General features: G+C 39.0%; 2 protein-coding genes across 4 annotated transcripts in view; both read right to left on the reverse strand.

Moving 5' to 3' along the window:
* LOC127454347 (steroid 21-hydroxylase) overlaps positions 1-3,788 on the reverse strand; it is a 7,761-nt gene extending 3,973 nt beyond the window's left edge. The window contains exons 1-8 of the mRNA XM_051721481.1: positions 3,665-3,788; positions 3,210-3,401; positions 1,770-1,859; positions 1,509-1,663; positions 1,000-1,095; positions 688-798; positions 493-579; positions 312-395 (exon numbers count right to left, since the gene is read on the reverse strand). Of these exons, the coding sequence (XP_051577441.1) occupies positions 312-395; positions 493-579; positions 688-798; positions 1,000-1,095; positions 1,509-1,663; positions 1,770-1,859; positions 3,210-3,401; positions 3,665-3,788 (939 nt within the window). The remainder of the gene's footprint in view (positions 1-311; positions 396-492; positions 580-687; positions 799-999; positions 1,096-1,508; positions 1,664-1,769; positions 1,860-3,209; positions 3,402-3,664) is intronic.
* Positions 3,789-4,594: 806 nt separating this feature from the next.
* On the reverse strand, positions 4,595-17,453 carry tnxba (tenascin XBa). Of its 3 annotated transcripts, XM_051721469.1 has the most exons (15): positions 17,079-17,453; positions 15,737-16,652; positions 15,284-15,487; positions 9,948-11,024; positions 9,278-9,400; positions 8,985-9,128; positions 8,791-8,910; positions 8,279-8,434; positions 7,514-7,638; positions 7,263-7,395; positions 7,003-7,154; positions 6,064-6,160; positions 5,719-5,880; positions 5,362-5,525; positions 4,595-5,274 (listed from the first exon to the last, which is right to left on the reverse strand). In XM_051721469.1, exons 1-15 carry the CDS (start codon positions 17,373-17,375, stop codon positions 5,158-5,160), a joined length of 3,987 nt encoding a protein of 1,328 aa, XP_051577429.1. In that variant the 5' UTR covers positions 17,376-17,453; the 3' UTR covers positions 4,595-5,157. The 3 variants fall into 3 exon arrangements, with proteins under 3 accessions (XP_051577429.1, XP_051577428.1, XP_051577427.1); XM_051721468.1 differs by having other exon boundaries at positions 15,284-15,403; positions 15,737-17,453; XM_051721467.1 differs by having other exon boundaries at positions 15,737-17,453.
* Positions 17,454-18,295: the final 842 nt, after the last annotated feature.

Raw genomic sequence — 18,295 nt, forward strand, 5'->3', positions numbered from 1 at the left:
TCTAGAAGGTAACACCCCAGCAGCCTAAGTCTCCTGAGAGTCTCTTTCGCTGTTAAGGTTAGATTTAGTGGTGAGGTTAAGTTTAGGGTTAGGTTTATGGGTAGGGGTAGGGTTTCTGTAGGACTCTAAATAAACACAAAAACACAGTGTGTGAACATCTCATCTAGCTGAGAAAAATGTTTTGTGGTGTGCAACGAATGATGTTTGTAAATAAAAAGATGTGATCTGATCCATTGCTCATGCAAGTTGCCTTTAGAACAAAAGCAGCTGGAAAACCACAGGTTTAACAGACATTTTCCATTGCACCTCACCATCATATTTGCTGCCCCTTGTGTTGGTTCTAGGCACTGCAGCAGTGAGGAAGTCAAGATGCCACCTTCTTCATGCCTACTTTTCTGCTCACAGCACAAACACACTTGATTAAAGAGGTATTCGGTTAAAGATTTTGAAAATTGTAGTCAGCTGTGTTTTTATCATTATTCCCATTCTTACCTTGAACTCCTCTATGTGTTTCCCTATGAGCTCATCGCGCCTAGCTACCTCCTTCATGAGACGTGAGAAAGGGGGGTTTGGTAATTTCTATGAGGAGAAAAATACCTCTAAAAAGACTGCAAATAAAATACATCTCAGGTTAAAAACCCCTCTTAAACCCAGCTTACTAACACCTTGGGGGTCAGAATCAGTTACCCTAAGCAGAGGGAAGGAGTCCAGCGCTGAGATCCAGGGTGACCCCCACAGAGACACAATCTCATTTAGACAGTTCTGCAGCTTTTGCAGCTCTTCTGAACTCTTATCATACTATCACAAAGAAAAAGAGAAGGGGTTCAGTCTTTGAGACAGTTGAGACAGAGTATTTGTGTCAGGATCCCGACACTTATGTCTTGTTTTTATTTACATTATGACGGGATCCTGTCACCTGTTTAGTTTCTTTCTGTTCTTAATTTGGAACACATTAGACAGTATATTGAGGAAAATTACATAAACAGAAATGTCACTAACAGATTTGCCAAAGGTTAATGTTGTGATGACATTACTGGCGGCCACAGTAAAATCTTCAGATAGATCCACAGCCCTTTCATTGTAGTCCTGCAACACCTGTTAGAAGATCAAAGTAATGAATGGGATGACTTAATTTGGAAAATATAAATAAATTGCATTTTATCAAATTCTAAAAATGCAAAAAGTTTAGTGTTTGGGTCTATAAATTAAAAGAAAAACAAATGTATAAAAAGATAAACATGTCTTTGTTGGTCAGGTTTGGCCAAATGTCCCAACAAGGAAAATGGCTTAAAAAGCATACTAAAACATAATTTAATGAAAATCTAAAAAGCAAAAAGTTCCTATGATGGTTAGGTTTAGGGGTAAGGGTACGAGTAGGGGATAGAAAATATAATTATCTCAGTACAGTTTTAAAACAATATTAAGTCAATGGAAAGTCCCCACCATGACAGACGTGTGTGTGTGTGTGTGTGTGTGTGTGTGTGCACCTTTATGTCCCTGCTCTATACCTGGCGAAGATGATGTGCTTGTTTTTCTATGACAGAGTGCAGATAATCTGTTGTGCAGCGTTGTAGAGCACTATGGATCACACGCCTGTGAGCCTTCCATTCCTCACTGTAATCACCTAATGAAATCAAATGCCCTCCACCTGACACTATATCACCTAAAAGTGAGGCACAAGAAGAAACAGATATGAGGGTGATGTATATAGACAGACATTTTGAAAAGATAAATATGCATCTGGTGGCTAGCTGATTAAGCAAACTAACCGGTATATGAGTGAGGCCTCCCAGCAAAGTCAGACCATTTTTTCACCAGAGCTTCTCGGATAATCTCACTGTCATTTAATATCACCATGGCTGCAAGCAACAATAACAGCAATAAAACAGTGGAGTGGTGGTGGCGTAGTGGACTAAAGCACTTAACTGGTACAACCAAAGGTTGTTGGTTCAATCCCCACAGCCACCACCATTGTGTCCTTGAGCAAGGCACTTAACTCCAGGTTGTTCCAGGGGGATTGTCCCTGTAATAAGGACACTGTAAGACACTTTGGATAAAAGTGTCTGCCAAATGCATAAATATAAAACAGACAAACAAAACATCAAGTCAACCCTGCTAAAAAAAACATAAACCAGCTTAAGATGATTTGCTAGTCTTGCAACTGGGTTTGCTTGTTTTAGAAGGGTTTTAGGCATGTATGAGGCTGGGAAACCAGTTGTGCACCAGCTTGGCCAGACTGGGAAACCAGCTAGATCAACTTAAACTAGTTAAGACAAGTAAACCAGTAGCAAAAGAGATTTTATATGACATATTTAGCAAACCAAATTTCTGTAATTCTGCATTTAAATCAATAACACATGAACTGTGCATAAAGGGTTAGTTCAACCAAAAATAAACTTTTTCTCATTATTTACTTACCCTCATGACATCCCAGGTGTGTATGACTTACTTTCTTCTGCTGAACACAAAAAAAGGTTTTTAGAAGAATATCTCAGCTCTGTAGGTCCATACAATGCAAATGAATGGTGATCAAGCTCCAAAAAGGAGATAAAGTCAGCATAAAAGTAATCCATCAGACTCCAGTGGTTTAATCAATGTTTTCTGAAGCGATCCAGTTTGTTTTGGGTGAGAACAGACCAAAATATAGCTCCTTTTTTACTGTGCATCTTGCCATTGCAGTCTCTAGGCATCATGATTTCAAGTTTGATTACACTTCCTAGTGCTTGACATGTACAGAGCACTAGATGGAGCTATAGGAAGTGTAATCGAGATTGAAATCAGGATCGCCAAGGAGACTGCTGTCAAGATGAACAGTGAAAATTTTGTTTAATTTTGGTCTGTTCTCACCCAAAAACAACTGGATCGCTTCAGAAGACATATATATATATATATATATATATATATATATATATATATATATATATATATATAACCAGTGGAGACTGATGTATTATGTTTATACTGATTTATCTCCTTTTTTGGAGTTCTGGCCATCATTCACTTGCATTGTATGGACATACAGAGCTGAGATATTCTTCTAAAAATCTTTGTTTGTGTTCAGCAGAAGAAATTCATACACATCTGAGATGGCATGAGGGTGAGTAAGTGATGAGAGAATTTTCATTTTTAAGTGAACTAACCCTTTAATATCAACAGTTGCAATGGGCTCTAATAACTTGAAAAAATAGAAGAAAAAAAGAACAAATTACTTGTGCTACCACAGTTAAGCCTATAGATTTTTCCATAGCGATGTGCCAGTGAAGTTAGGTGAATTGGCAGATGATCTCGGGCGAGATCCAGCATGTTGCCCAGACAAGGGAGAGAGGGAGGACCAGGAAGAGATGGAGAAAGAGGACTAAGGAAGCGCTGAGCGAGGAAATGCAGGAGTTTGGGCACAGTACCTAGATCAATGGAAAGAAACAGATGTTGAGCCGACATTTTTGCAGAAAAGGCTGTCGAATATGTGAATCAAATTAGGTTACACTAATGAAAGTAATTATTAAGGGTTAAATAAAGTAAAAATAGATCATTGAAGTATTGGCCTTGTACTCTTTAAGAGCCATTAAAATTGAAGAATTTTTAAAATCTCATCATATCTTCACATCAGTCAGTTCATCAATGGAAAACTCAACAGCTCTCATATAAATGGAATTCTACCTCTTACCTTCAGTTCTGTTGGTTGTTTTGGCATCTCCATTACTTCCTCTGTTTGTCTGTCCATAGAGTTTGACTGCAAGCATCCATAAAATGAACAGGAACAGCACCACACTCACTACTGATATCCACATGCTGTTAATTCTTTGTCGTATCTGAAAGATTTTCTTTTACTCTCCCCCCTTTTTATTATTTTTCTCTTACAACCCTGACCCAATCCATCACTGAGTGTTGTTTCTCAATTTATCCTGTCATCAGGGATAGACAAATATTATTTTGACCTTTATCTCAAGGTTACACTCAGGATGAAGAACGTTATAATTTGATAAATAAGACTAGTGAAGTGGCCATTGGATCTACACTCAACAAAGTGTCTATTTAGCCAACAAAGGAAGAACACATAAACACTAAACTCTAATACTGTGCATTTGATTGTATAACCTTTACTGCCAGCTCCATGCTGATATACTGCCGCTAGGCGTGGAATGGAAAGGCCCTATTCATTGCAAATAAAGCAGTGATTCAGCATAAGTTCAGGAATATAGTGAAATACAGTTACCACCATGAAAAACTAATCAAAGAGGTATACTGTCAGGTCTACCTCAGAATCTAGTCTGTGGCCAAACCACAACCTAAGCCTTCACTCCAGCACAGGAATGGAATTACTGTTAAACCAGTCTGGCTCAAGTGGCATTTAAGCAAAACATTGACATATGGTAAAGAATTTGCCTGTAAAGCACAAAGATACTCTACAATAATTCGCTGATCGGCTCGTGTTCACTGGTGCATGGAGTGATTACACAGAAATAAACACAAATCCTGACTTCTGAAACATCCAAACACTGTCATAAAGCTTTTTAGCTATAATACTGCTTAAAAATAAATAAAATAAAATAAAAAACTAGAAAAAATACAAAAAACAAAGGATTAGTACGTACTTTGTTTTATTGATTTTGCATACAAAACTTGAGACATCAAAAGTAAACCCGACATAAACCCGACACAGAGAGGAACTCTAAACCAGTCATATGAACAGGACATGCTTATGTCTTTTGTCTAACATTTCAAACCAATAGAGCAAAACAGTGCAGTCATTCCAGTAGCTGTAATGTTGAGGAATATCGACCTTCATAATGTTAACGCTTTACTTGACATTGACACATGTATTGATACACATTTCTTAGCACTACATTTAAAAAACACACACAAATAATAAAAAAATTATACTATATAAAAAAAGTTTTGATTGACTGGAGGTTGTGACATTCACTTTCTATCCAATTTGATTACAATTTTTGTTTAACCACAATAAGATATTATGGAGGAATACAGATATTAAAAGCTTGTAACAAGCATGATATAATGGAATAAAAACACAGTGATATATATTGTCCTTGAGAGAGTTCATGTGTATGTTGTTGACCTATATACAATAATGAAGTAGCATTGTGTAAGAGAGCTGTACAGTGTATTTGTTAGGAGTGCCTACTATTCATTGTAGAATTAACCTTGGGTTGTTGGGGTTGTCGGGGCCAATTGACTCAGATAGGAGGGACGAAGCTTCATCTCAGTGAATGGGATAGATGCGTCTTTGCCCTTCCAGTCTATCCACACCACACCCTGAAAGACAAGAGGAACAGACTCAGAAATCAGTCCTTGCAGTGCAAAACTTTGTTGACAAGGTTAAATAAGTTTCTCTTGCTGTACCTTGTTGTTTGAGAAGGCAGCATAGAGGCCGTTGAGATTTGCCTTGTAGCAATTTTTATACCACCATCCTCCAAAGTAGGCCTTGGCACAGTGGATGCTAAGAGTGTTTGGGTCTTTGTCTTTCGTGGAGAATGGTCGACCGTTGTGATATTTCATGGAATCACCTGCAAAAAGACAGTATGACAGAGCATGTCAATATCGTTGGCCATTGTAAAAACAACTACAATCAGCCACAATCGACTTAAAAAACATTCAAGCTTGCTTGTATCATACAATTTCGATTGATCCATGACAAGACTTGACAAAGCTTGATCTTTTCTACATCAGTTTACACATGTTTTCTGTGTTCTCTCTTACCAGCAGTGCCAGAGTATCCAGACAGCTCTAGTGCATAGTGATTAGCCTCAGAGCTGATGTTGAAGTTGGCATAATAAGCATAGGCTGTGTCATTTCCTGAACTCAGGTCAATACGCAGGCTCATTGGTGCAAGGCTGGTTAGAGAGTGAAGGATGTAATTTCCTACGGAGAGAGTTTTCGGTTACACTGAATGGGCAAAAATATCAGTCAAACATATTAAGCACAGTAGTTACACTGATATTCTTTAATAGGAAACCTTCAGTATTTACTTTGCTTCTTGTTTCCTTGTTTCTAAAAAAAATACTATAAGCAACCATTATTAATTTTCAGTATGGAAAATCTCACCCAGCCAGAATTCCCCACTCAGCAGACCAAAGCCTTTACTATAGTCTCTCCAGCTCCTGAAGAAATCAGTAGATCCATCCATTCTCCTCTGGAATACCTGCATTTTTCAAACAACAAAGTCTCACTCAAATCTTCAAACCATAGTGTTTCATTTTTAAAGGTGAAGTGTATAATGGCTGTACCACTAGCGTCACCAAATGGAACTGCAAAAATAATGATGTTTTCAAACAAGTTTTGTGAACATTCCATTAGTCGGACAAACGGATAGTCCCGCCCCACACTCAAGCCATTGGTTGAGCCAATGGTGCTGTGTTGGGCTGGTTGAAATGCTCAAACAAACAAGGATTTGATAGTGTCATAGAGCTACAGTGTTTAAACTTTTCGAGTGAATCAGCCTACAAATGGCTTACTTCAGCCCCGTTCACCCTGTCAGAGACTTTCTTGCTGGATGCCGCGAGGCTCTGTAGTCTATGTCGCTAATGGGCATTCCTCATGCTGTCACTCTAATGTTATTGGTTGGCAGCACAGGACAATTTATGAATCAAACGTACTTAGAATGCTGACAATTTTTAAAGTGGCTTTCCACGCATCATATTTGTATTATATCCATGCACGTGGTTACAGACAAATGTACTGTATGAGTTTTCCTGTCACTGAACTGGTGCTCACACAATGATGACTCTAAGACATTACAGACATTACAGCTTCAATTTTTGTTATAGCATAATTTTCTGTAAAGCTGGTTTGAAACGATATGTGTTGTGAAAAGCACTTCACAAATAAAAATGACTTAACTTTCTAGCTACACCAATGTCATGGGTTAGATTCTCAGGGAACACACAGTCAAATAAAATGTATTCCTCAAATGCACTATAAATAATTTTGGATTAAAGCGACATGAATGTATTACAGTTGGGAGTCCACGCTTTTGTTTCTTACTGTCCAGCCTCCTCCATCTGTCTCCATGTCACAGTAGACCCACACTGGCTCTCCATCCTTCCCTTCAGGATAGATCTCAGCCTCTCCCGAGTCCTTCATTCCATTCATCTGCACCTCTGAGCAGTCTGTGGGGTATTGGTACGGGAGCGGGGCTGCACGGCGAGTAGAAATAAAAATCACATTTTGAGGACCATATAATAAAACATTGGTGGGGTACCAGTGGAGAACATGATGGAGTTATGAAATAGAACAGAGCGTACCAGTTGTAAACTCAGCAGAGACAAAACTGATGTACTGTCCATCTCTTTCTCCATCTATTTTCACAGTGTAGTTTGAGAAGGCTTCCAGTCCAGTCAGCTCAAACTGGGTCACATATGGATTTAAAATCACCTCCTGTTAATAAAACGTAGAGTTCACCTGGTTCAGATGTCTAGCAGTGGAAAATTGTGGAAAGGTGGCTTAATTTTTCTCAAGCTAAATTTGCCACTATTGAGTTTGTTGATATTTTCACCTTGACTTCATCTCTCAGTTGGTATGTGAGTCTATAACTTTTAAAAGGCACGCGGGGAGCCTTCCATGAAATCACAGCTGAGTGGAAGGTCAGCTCATTAGGAGTCACTACCTGAAGCTTCACTCCTGGAGAAAAAAAGGAATTGAAAAAGAGTATCAAATTAAAACAAGATATGACAGATGCTGGACCCCACGAAATTGCTTGAAGAGTGGTTTACTTTCCTGTGCTATGTCGTATACATTCGTATGTGGTTTTTGTGATCCAATCACAAAACATTTTAGACCCCGTTTAGACCTGTATTTAATGCTTACCACATGTGATCGTATCACCAAAAACACATCTTAATACCAGATGAAAACGGGGTCAAAGAAAGAAAACTCTCATTTTGATTTCATTGAGGGGAAGTGGAAGATTTTTTATACACTGTGAACAACAACTTAAATTTCTAACTAACATTTGTCTGTTCATCACACAAACCTATCATGTGGATTCAGAAGACTTGAAATATAGTGCATGAGTATGGTATATTTTATATAACTACTTTTTACAACCTTTATGGTGCTTTTTATAAAACTTGACAGCCCAAGTTGCCATTATGAAAAAGAAAAAGAAAAAACCCACAATGGACATTCTGCAATATTTCTCTTTTTTTGTGTTCTACAGAAAAAAGTAATGCAAGTTTGGAACAACATAAGGGTGGGTAAAAGATTATTTTTTTTTTGGGTGATATTTCTTGGACATAATTTGCAGTGTCAGCTAACGCACCACTTCCTGTTGTGAAGGTTGTGGAGACTGCACTACTCTGGAGCCGGTTGACTTGACTTGTGATTTTCACAATGTAAAGAGAAGATCGTTGCAGGCCTCTGAGCTGATGCTCCACAGTACTGCCAGATAATGTCACTGTGACAGTCACATTAGGAGCTATAAAGCAAAAACAAAAACAAAAAAACATATGAAATAAGTCATGATGGTTTAGCAGAGATCCAGCCAGTTTAAAAGTATAGTTCACCCAAAAATGAAAATGACTAAAATAAATGAAAACTTTCTACTGTGAAACACAAAAGGTACAATTTAAGGGCCTGACAGTGTCAGTCACCATTCACTTTCATTGCATAATGTTTTCCATTCAATGAAAGTGAATGGGGACTGAGACTAACATTCTGCCTAACATCTCTTTTTGTGTTCCACGAAAGAAAGAAAGTCATATGAGATTGAGTACATGATGATTTTTTGATTGAACTATACCTTTAATGCACCAAACTCATATTTGCACTTACATTTTGTAGTTCCATAACTAAGGATGTAGCTGTCCACTTTAGCCTGAGACGGCTTCCATACCAGCAGAGCTTTAGTGTCTGATATGATCAATGCCTTCAGTTCAGTAGGAGAATCAGGCACTAGGATGTAGATATGAGTCAACAGTGACTGCAAAATCAAGTAAAAATAAACAGAAATCAATCATTGTGCATACCTGTTGTGACAGAAGCTGTGATTGGCTCACTCTCTACTGACTCAGTGACTGAGATCACAGTGATATCATAAGTTGAACCAGCAGAGAGTTTAGACAGGAGAACATGGGACAGTTGGGAGTCAACAGACATGGAGCCACTCTCACCTACAGCATAGAAGGTAAAAGTATTTTAAAGTCATTTCTCAATGTAACTCTGAACATAGCACATTGGCAAATGTGCACTTCATATTTAAACACATTAGCACTTAATGGTCAAGGCAGGAAAGTAGCACATCTCTAAACATTTATGGTACCATTTTCAGTGTTGGCGTATGTGACTTTAAATTTTGCGGAAATGCTTTTAGGTTTTGTCCAGGAAACGGAGAGTGTGGTTTCTGTAATATTGCTGAACATCAGGTCAGTGGGTGGCTCAGGGCCTAAGAAGAAAAAAAATGAAGAAAAAATATGTGAAATCTATGATTAGATATGTTAGTCGTATAGCACAGTCATACTAGTGTTTTAGAAAATAGGTAGTAAATGTCAAAATATATGGTACAATTCAAACTGGAGATAAAGTAAAATTGAAAATCTCAGCCCAAATGTATTTTTTAGAGTGCTTGGACATTTATGTTCTAATAAATATGACATATTACCAGAGTAATCAATCAGTTCATTTAACCTTAAAATGATTTAACTCTTCCCTCTCATGTGTAAATGTTAATGAGTCTCACCATTTACCAATACACCATTAACTTTAGCCCTTAAATTCCAAAGTTAAGGTGACAGCCAAATAAAATCTAAGGCTGTTTTGTGCTCTGAACCCGAGCTTAGTATTTATGACTAAAATAAAGTAAGTGGTGCACGCCAATGTCAATATTTAAGATGCACAATAAGGTATTTCATGCTTTCATTTCAGATTTAAGTATTCTTCAGTGCTGCCAACACACAGCCAAATTCTTACAGAGTACATTATAAGAAACCTACCTGTGGATAATGTAAGGCGGTGAATTTTGGATCGTGTTCCAAGACCAGAGCCATACAGGGAAACTGAGTACCGTGTTTGAGGCTGTAGGCCTTTAAAATGATAGGAGCGCGCAGTACCAGTGAGAACCTGCGAGAACTTTTTCACAGGCCTCCCATCAAGCTTACTACTGTGGACTGAAGTAAAAGTTCTATTTGGACCAGGCTTTTGGACCTCTGTCACATTTCTAGCCACTGGGCCTTTGTCTCCCACTTTCACTGCACCATCCCGATTTTTATCGGAATATTCTTGTACATCATTTCCTGCCGAGATTTCCCTTCTTGTTACAGTGAAGTTCTTGAATGTGTCTAGAGGTGCTTCCCAAGACATAATGAACCCAGTGGATGTGATATTATGAACATCAACTGATCCAATAACTAATGATCTGCTTCTAGTTGTGTTGAAATGCTTTGTGGGAGTTTTGGATTCAATACTTGTCTCATTTACATGCTTATCAGACCTCTTCTCAACTTTGAGAGTTGTTGTTACATTGACATTCAGCTTCTTTTCTTTTTCAGTAGATCCAACATCAGTCTTGCTTACTTTCCCTTGATCACCTGCTGTTTTCATAAGGGCTTTTCTCTTGGATGTTGTTACATTCAAGGTTCCTTTGGTGCCCAAGCTCTGTAGAACTTTGGAAGTTCCAATAACCTTCTTCTCAATTCTTTGAGTCACATTCTGAAAGACAGACTGATCTTTATGATTATGTTTCTTTGAACTGGATTTGTCAGTGGACTCTTTATTTTTGTTGGTTTTCAACTTGAGATCAACTTCTGATTGTTTGTCCAAACTCAGTTTTACCACTGTTGTTTTGCCCTTTGCTGTTAACTCTTGCTGCCGTTCACCTTTGTGCTTTAGCAGAGCTTGCCCAATTGTCACTGTTGGTTTGTCTTTCTTTTGTTCCTTTATATCTGTCTTTTTCCCAAATATGGTCTTGTCTGGCTTTGTCTTAACAGATTGATCCGGCTGAGCAGTGTTGTTCTTAGAGGATATCTTCATAGTCACAGTTTCAACAGTTACTTGGACTTTCTCTTTAGCAGCTAGGGAAGGCAATGTTAATTTGGGGTTAGATTAACAGGGCCACTTTTAAAGGAATTTTTCAACCAAAATAGATAATTCTGTAATAATTTACTCACCCTTATGTTGTTTCAAACCCGTATGACTTTCTTAATTATGCGGTAAACAATAGGAGATGTTTTAATGAATATCTTCGTTTGTCTTTTCAATACAATTGCAGTGGATAAATTACTTTAAAGCTTAAAAAGGACCCAAAAGTTTCATAAAAGTAGTCCATGCGACCTGGCATCATATTCCAAGTCTTCTAAATACATACAAAAAGTTTGGTGAGAAACAACCTAAAATGTTTTGTTTATGCTTCTCTCATAGCGCTCATGAACACGCACTGGATGTTAGGATTTTCATGTCCTGGTGATTTATATTTTGCATTGTTTCTGTAACAGATCATGTCAGTCAGATATGTATTGTCTGTTTTTATGCTTTTTTGTAAAAGTTCAGTTCATGTTTAGTCGGCTCTTGTTTAATCTATGTTTTTTTTATTCCCTTTTCTCCCAATTTTGAATGCCCAATTCCCTCTACTTAGTAGGTCCTCGTGGTGGTGCGGTTACTTACCTCAATCCGGGTGGCGAAGGACAAGTCTCAGTTGCCTCCGCTTCTGAGACAGTCAATCTGTGCATCACCTGGCTCGCTGTGCATGACACTGCGGAGTTGTTTTCTGTCTCTTGTGTTTGCGTGGCCTTTATTTTTAATTTGCCTTCTCTGTACTCATCTGTTTTTTGTTTTTTTGTATCCTGTTTCTATTGGTTTTCTGTTTTGTTTAACTCTTTGTTATTTTGATTGGTATTTGGTTTATTAGCTTTATTGTTTCATTGATTATTATCTTGTTATCTAGTTAGCTCCTGTTTGTGTATATACAGTATAGCCCTTGTCTTCCCTATTGGTTTATCAGGTATTGATTGTTTAACATGGTTTTGTGTTTCCTTTTTTTTTTTTTTGCTACCCTTGTACCTTGTCATTAGCTGCTTTTCCACTATCGGGCCAGTGCGAGCCGGGGCTATCAACTGGTCAGGTGGGGCCAATAGCCTCAGACCTCAAGCCGCAAGATCAAAATCGATCTGCATTCCCACCATCGGGCCTATAGCCCCGCATCGTTGCCCTAAAACCCGCCCTTAATACACTGCCCTGGTGCCAACGTCACACACCCCGCCCATTTCAAAAGCAAGAGGGAAACTCAAGCTGAGGTGTCAGACTCTGGAGACTAGCTAGCCCTCGAAATGAACATGGATTTGTACTGTGCCAGCAATTGTTTTAATTTTTCCCGAACCTGTACCTTTGTGCGCTTGATACACAACTTGGCAAATTCGGTGACAATATACTCAATCACGTCTTCATTTTGGCAGATGCCGTCAATCTGACGTTGCACATTACATCAACCCAAATATTCAAAAGAGTTCTTATTTTGTCTAATGACCAGTACTGACGATTCTCCATACTCCGTTGATCTGTTGAGGTAAGCTGGTAGCTAGATATGAAAAACTGGGAAATTATTATCTTGGTGCTGATCCTCTGACCTGACTCAGCTAAACTCCACCTTTGACATTGACCCCACCTCAGTCCCCAGGTGGCCTTTTTTGGCCCAAGGGTAATTGCCGGGCCAAAGGCCATTGGAAGTTGACCCCCGAGAAATCCCCAAGGAGGTACGATGAAGCCCCGGAAGTGACAGTGGGAACGCAACTGGACCTGGCATGCACACGTACGCCCTCAACTGGCCCGACAGTGGAAAATTGGCTATTGTGTTTTGCTTTACTTCTTGGATATTTTTTATCCACCATTAGTCTTAAGCTGCACTTGGTTCCTCTCCTATTCTCCTGAAAGCCTTTTGTTACAGCTTATCATCAAAACCTGTTGTATACCTTCAGAAGACTTAGAATATGACGCATGGGCCGTATGTACTTCTTTTATGATACTTTGAGTATTTTAAGCTTTAAAGAGAGGCAATATCCACTGCCTTTGTGTTGAAAAGATACACTGAGCTATTCATTAAAACATCTCCTTTGTGTACTCATAAGAAAGTGATATGTGTTTGGAATGAGATGAGGGTGACTAAATGATGACAGAATTAGAGGTCGACCAATAGTGGATTTTGCCGATACGATAACCATGGTGGTGGAAAAGGCCGATAACTGATTAATTGGCCAATAGTTTTTTTTTTAGATCGATTTATAGAATGATGAAACATTTCTTAGTCTTAGTACTATGATGGCACAGACACGGAGGCCACAAGAGTCTAAAATTAATAAAATCCCAAAAGCAGTTTAGTGTGCAACCAAAGTCCCAATAATAATCAGAATAATTAAGGTTTGGTGCATAACGCTGGACTTTTAACAATAAACAATCCCGAAATACACAGGGGACTTGGCTCCGTTAAACTGCCCTGTATGTTAGGAATTACCCAGTGAAGATTTTTATAGCCTATAAAGTGCATCCGGAAAGTATTCACAGCGCTTCACTTTTTCCACATTTTGTTATGTTACAGCCTTATTCCAAAATGGATTAAATTAATTATTTTCCTCAAAATTCTACAAACAATACCCCTTGATGACAACGTGAAAGAAGTTTGTTTGAAATCTTTGCAAATTTATTAAAAAGAAAAAAAGAAAAAAAAAAAGAAAAAAAATCATGTACATAAGTATTCACAGCCTTTGCTCAGTACTTTCTTGAAGCACCTTTGGCACCAATTACAACCTCAAGTCTTTTGAGTATGTTGCTACAAGCTTGGCACACCTATTTTTGGGCAGTTTCTCCCATTCTTCTTTGCAGGACCTCTCAAGCTCCATCAGGTTGGATGGGGAGCGTCGGTGCACAGCCATTTTCAGATCTCTCCATAGATGTTCAATTGGGTTAAAGTCTGGGCTCTGGCTGGGCCACTCAAGGACATTCACAGAGTTGTCCCGGAGCCACTCCTTTGTTATCTTGGCTGTGTGCTTAGGGTTGTTGTCCTGTTGTAAGATGAACCTTTGCCCCAGTCTGAGGTCCAGAGCACTCTGGAGCAGGTTTTCATCAAGGATGTCTCTGTACATTGCTGCATTCATCTTTCCCTCGATCCTGACTAGTCTCCCAGTTCCTGCTGCTGAAAAACATCCCCACAGCATGATGCTGCCACCACCATACTTCACTGTAGGGTTGGTATTGGCCAGGTGATGAGCGGTGCCTGGTTTCCTCCAGACATGACGCTTGCCATTCAGGCCAAAGTGTTCAATCTTTGTTTCTCATGGTCTGAGAGTCCTTCAGGTGCCTTTTGGCAAACTCCAGGCGGGCTGTCATGTGCCTTTTACTGAGGAGTGGCTTCCGTCTGGCCACTCTACCATACAGGCCTGATTGGTGGAGTGCTGCAGAGATGGTTGTTCTTCTGGAAGGTTCTCCTCTCTCCACAGAGAAATGCTGGAGCTCTGTCAGAGTGACCATCAGGTTCTTGGTCACCTCCCTGACTAAGGCCCTTCTTCCCCGATCGCTCAGTTTGGCCAGGCGGCCAGCTCTAGGAAGAGTCCTGGTGGTTCCAAACTTCTTCCATTTACGGATGATGGAGGCCACTGTGCTCATTGGGACCTTCAATGCTGCAGAAATGTTTCTGTACCCTTCCCCAGATCTGTGCCTCGATACAATCCTGTCTCGGAGGTCTACAGACAATTCCTTGGACTTCATGGCTTGGTTTGTGCTCTGACATGCACTGTTAACTGTGGGACCTTATATAGACAGGTGTGTGCCTTCCCAAATCATGTCCAATCAACTGAATTTACCACAGGTGGACTCCAATCAAGTTGTAGAAACATCTCAAGGATGATCAGTGGAAACAGGATGCACCTGAGCTCAATTTTGAGTGATTTTTTTTTATTTTTTTTTAATAAATTTTCAAAGATTTCAAACAAATTTCTTTCACGTTGTCATTATGGGGTATTGTTTGTAGAATTTTGAGGAAAATAATTAATTTAATCCATTTTGGAATAAGGCTGTAACATAACAAAATGTGGAAAAAGTGAAGCGCTGTGAATACTTTCCGGATGCACTGTATACTAACCAGATGAAGAGTTTTGTATATACAGTACATGTATGTACTATATATATATATATATATATTTCACAATAGTTCCAAAAAGCAACTATTGGCACCGATTAATCGGTAAAACCGATATATCGGCCTACCTCTAGACAGAATATTCATGTTTGGGTGAACTATTCCTTTTAAATATTAAATCTGAGGTTGACCATCATATGCCCTACTTACCGTTACTGCAGTCTATGCCTGTATAACCAGTCTGACACACACACTTGCCCTTCACACACTTCCCTTTTTTGTTGCAGTTAGAGGGACATGTTGTGCCACTGCAGTCTGGACCACTGAAGCCTTGGAGACAAAAACACTTTCCTTCTTCACACTTGCCATGGCCACTACAGTTTTTAGGGCACTGCTCTTCTGAGCACTGAATACCTATAAATAGATTATACTGTATGTAACGAGTTTATCTGTTAGTGTATCCATGTAGTGTCAAATTAAGATTCATAACCAGTTATTACAAATCTAAAGTAACTGCCATTTTTTGATTGGTAATACTTCTTTTACCATGCCTATTCATGGATGTTAATCATTATATTCATACTGATAAAGTAGTGTAATAATAGTGAAAATTTAAGCACTTTATAATCCGTTTTTAGGAGGCACAGAGGACTTTATACTTACACATCTTCTTAAGAGTTGACATCTCCTTCTCAAGTAGCTCAACCCTATCCCTCAGTGCAGCCATCTCTGTTTCACAACCTTCTGTGCAGGCTCCTGGCACCAGGTTTATACGATGGGTCACAACCAGAGGAAATCCAGGCTTCAAATTTAGCTCAGTTTCTTGTGCTTTGGTTTCATTAACAGCATCTGTCTGATGCTTCTTTTGAATGCAACCCTCAGTGATGACTACTTTAATAGGTGAAATCACTGCAGGTTTGTCTTTCAGAGGTTTCTGGACAACAACCACAGCAGGCTTTGTGGTGGATGGGAGAGTTTGATTGATGTCGCTATTTTTGGAGGAAGTTTGATGAGTTTTGTTGTTCATGTCTGTGTTTAATAATGTAGTTACTGGCTTTGAAACATCATGATTAATAGTGCTGGCTGTTGACTTAGTAGTAGTGTTGTTCTTCTTGCTAAGTGTGGGTTGAAGAGAAGGCACAGGATTCTGAACCTCATCCACAGCAGGCTTTGTAGAGGATGGTAGAGTCTGATTGATACTGCTAGTTTTCGAGGAAGAAGATTTTGTTTGGTTTTTCATTTGGGTGTTTAACCATGTAGTTACTGGCTTTGAAACATCATGATTAATAGTGCTGGCTGTTGACTTAGTAGTAGTGTTGTTCTTCTTGCTAAGTGTGGGTTGAAGAGAAGGCACAGGATTCTGAACCTCATCCACAGCAGGCTTTGTAGAGGATGGTAGAGTCTGATTGATACTGCTAGTTTTCGAGGAAGAAGATTTTGTTTGGTTTTTCATTTGGGTGTTTAACAATGTAGTTACTGGCTTTGAAACATCATGATTAATAGTGCTGGCTGTTGACTTAGTAGTAGTGTTGTTCTTCTTGCTAAGTGTGGGTTGAAGAGAAGGCACAGGATTCTGAACCTCATCCACAGCAGGCTTTGTAGAGGATGGTAGAGTCTGATTGATACTGCTAGTTTTCGAGGAAGAAGATTTTGTTTGGTTTTTCATTTGGGTGTTTAACAATGTAGTTACTGGCTTTGAAACATCATGATTAATAGTGCTGGCTGTTGACTTAGTAGTAGTGTTGTTCTTCTTGCTAAGTGTGGGCTGAAGAGAAGGCACAGGATTCTGAACCTCATCCACAGCAGGCTTTGTAGAGGATGGGAGAGTCTGATTGATACTGCTCGTTTTCGAGGAAGAAGATTTCGTTTGGTTTTTCATTTGGGTGTTTAACAATGTAGTTACTGGCTTTGAAACATCATGATTAATAGTGCTGGCTGTTGACTTAGTAGTAATGTTGTTCTTCTTGCTAAGTGTGGGTTGAAGAGAAGGCACAGGATTCTGAACCTCATCCACAGCAGGCTTTGTAGAGGATGGGAGAGTCTGATTGACATTGCTCATTTTCGAGGAAAAATATTTTGTTTGGTTTTTCATGTCGGTGTTTAATAATGTAGTAACTGGCTTTGAAACATCATGATTAATAGTGCTGGCTGTTGACTTAGTAGTAGTATTTTTCTTCTTAAGTGTGGGTTGAAGAGAAGGCACCGGTTTCTGTACATCATCCACAACAGACTTTGTAGAGGATGGGAGAGTCTGATTGACGTTGCTGGTTTTTGAGGAAGAATATTGAGTTTCGTTTTTCATATTGGTGTTTAATAATGTAGTTACTGGCTTTGAAACATCAAAAATAATAGTTCTGGCTGTTGACTTAGTTGTAGTATTTTTCTTCTTGCTAAGTATGTCTTGAAGAGAAGGCACAGGTTTCAGGACATCATCCACAGCAGGCTTTGTAGATGATGGAAGAGTCTGATCGACTTTGCTCGTTTTTGAGGAAGATTTCATTTGGTTTTTCATTTGGTTGTTTAATAATGTAGTTACTGGCTTTGAAACATCATGATTAATAGTGCTGGCTATTGACTTAGTAGTAGTATTTTTCTTCTTGTTAAGTGTGTCTTGAAGAGAAGGAACAGGTTTCTGGACATCATCCACAGCAGGCTTTGTAGATGATGGAAGAGTCTGATTGAAGTTGCTAGTTTTTGAGGAAGACCATTTAGTTTGGTTTTTAATTTTGTTGCCTAATGACATAGTTACTGGCTTTTGAACATTAAGACTACCAGTATTGGTAGTAGTATTTTTCTTTTTACTAAGTGTGTTTTGAAGAAAAGGCCCAAGTTCCTGGACACCATCCACTTGAGCCTTTGTGGTGGATAGGAGAGTCTGATTGACCCCGCTCATTTTGGAGGAAGTAGGATGAGTTTGGTTTTTCATGATAGTGTTTAATAATGTAATTACTGGCTTTGAACCATCAATAATAATAGTGCTGGCTGTTGACTTTGTAGTAGGAGTTTTTTTCTTGCTAAGTGTGGGTTGAAGAGAAGGCACAGGTTTCAGGACATTATCTAGAACAGGCTTTGTAGTGGATGGGAGAGTCTGATTGACGCTGTTAGTTTTTGAGGAAAAAGATTGAGTTTGGTTTTTCATTTGGGTGTTTAATAATGAAGTTACTGGCTTTGAAACATCATGATTAATAGTTCTGGCTGTTGACTTAGCAGTAGTATTTTTCT

The sequence above is a fragment of the Myxocyprinus asiaticus genome, chromosome 16, assembly GCF_019703515.2.
Source record: "Myxocyprinus asiaticus isolate MX2 ecotype Aquarium Trade chromosome 16, UBuf_Myxa_2, whole genome shotgun sequence".
NCBI classification, from domain to species: Eukaryota; Metazoa; Chordata; class Actinopteri; order Cypriniformes; family Catostomidae; genus Myxocyprinus; species Myxocyprinus asiaticus.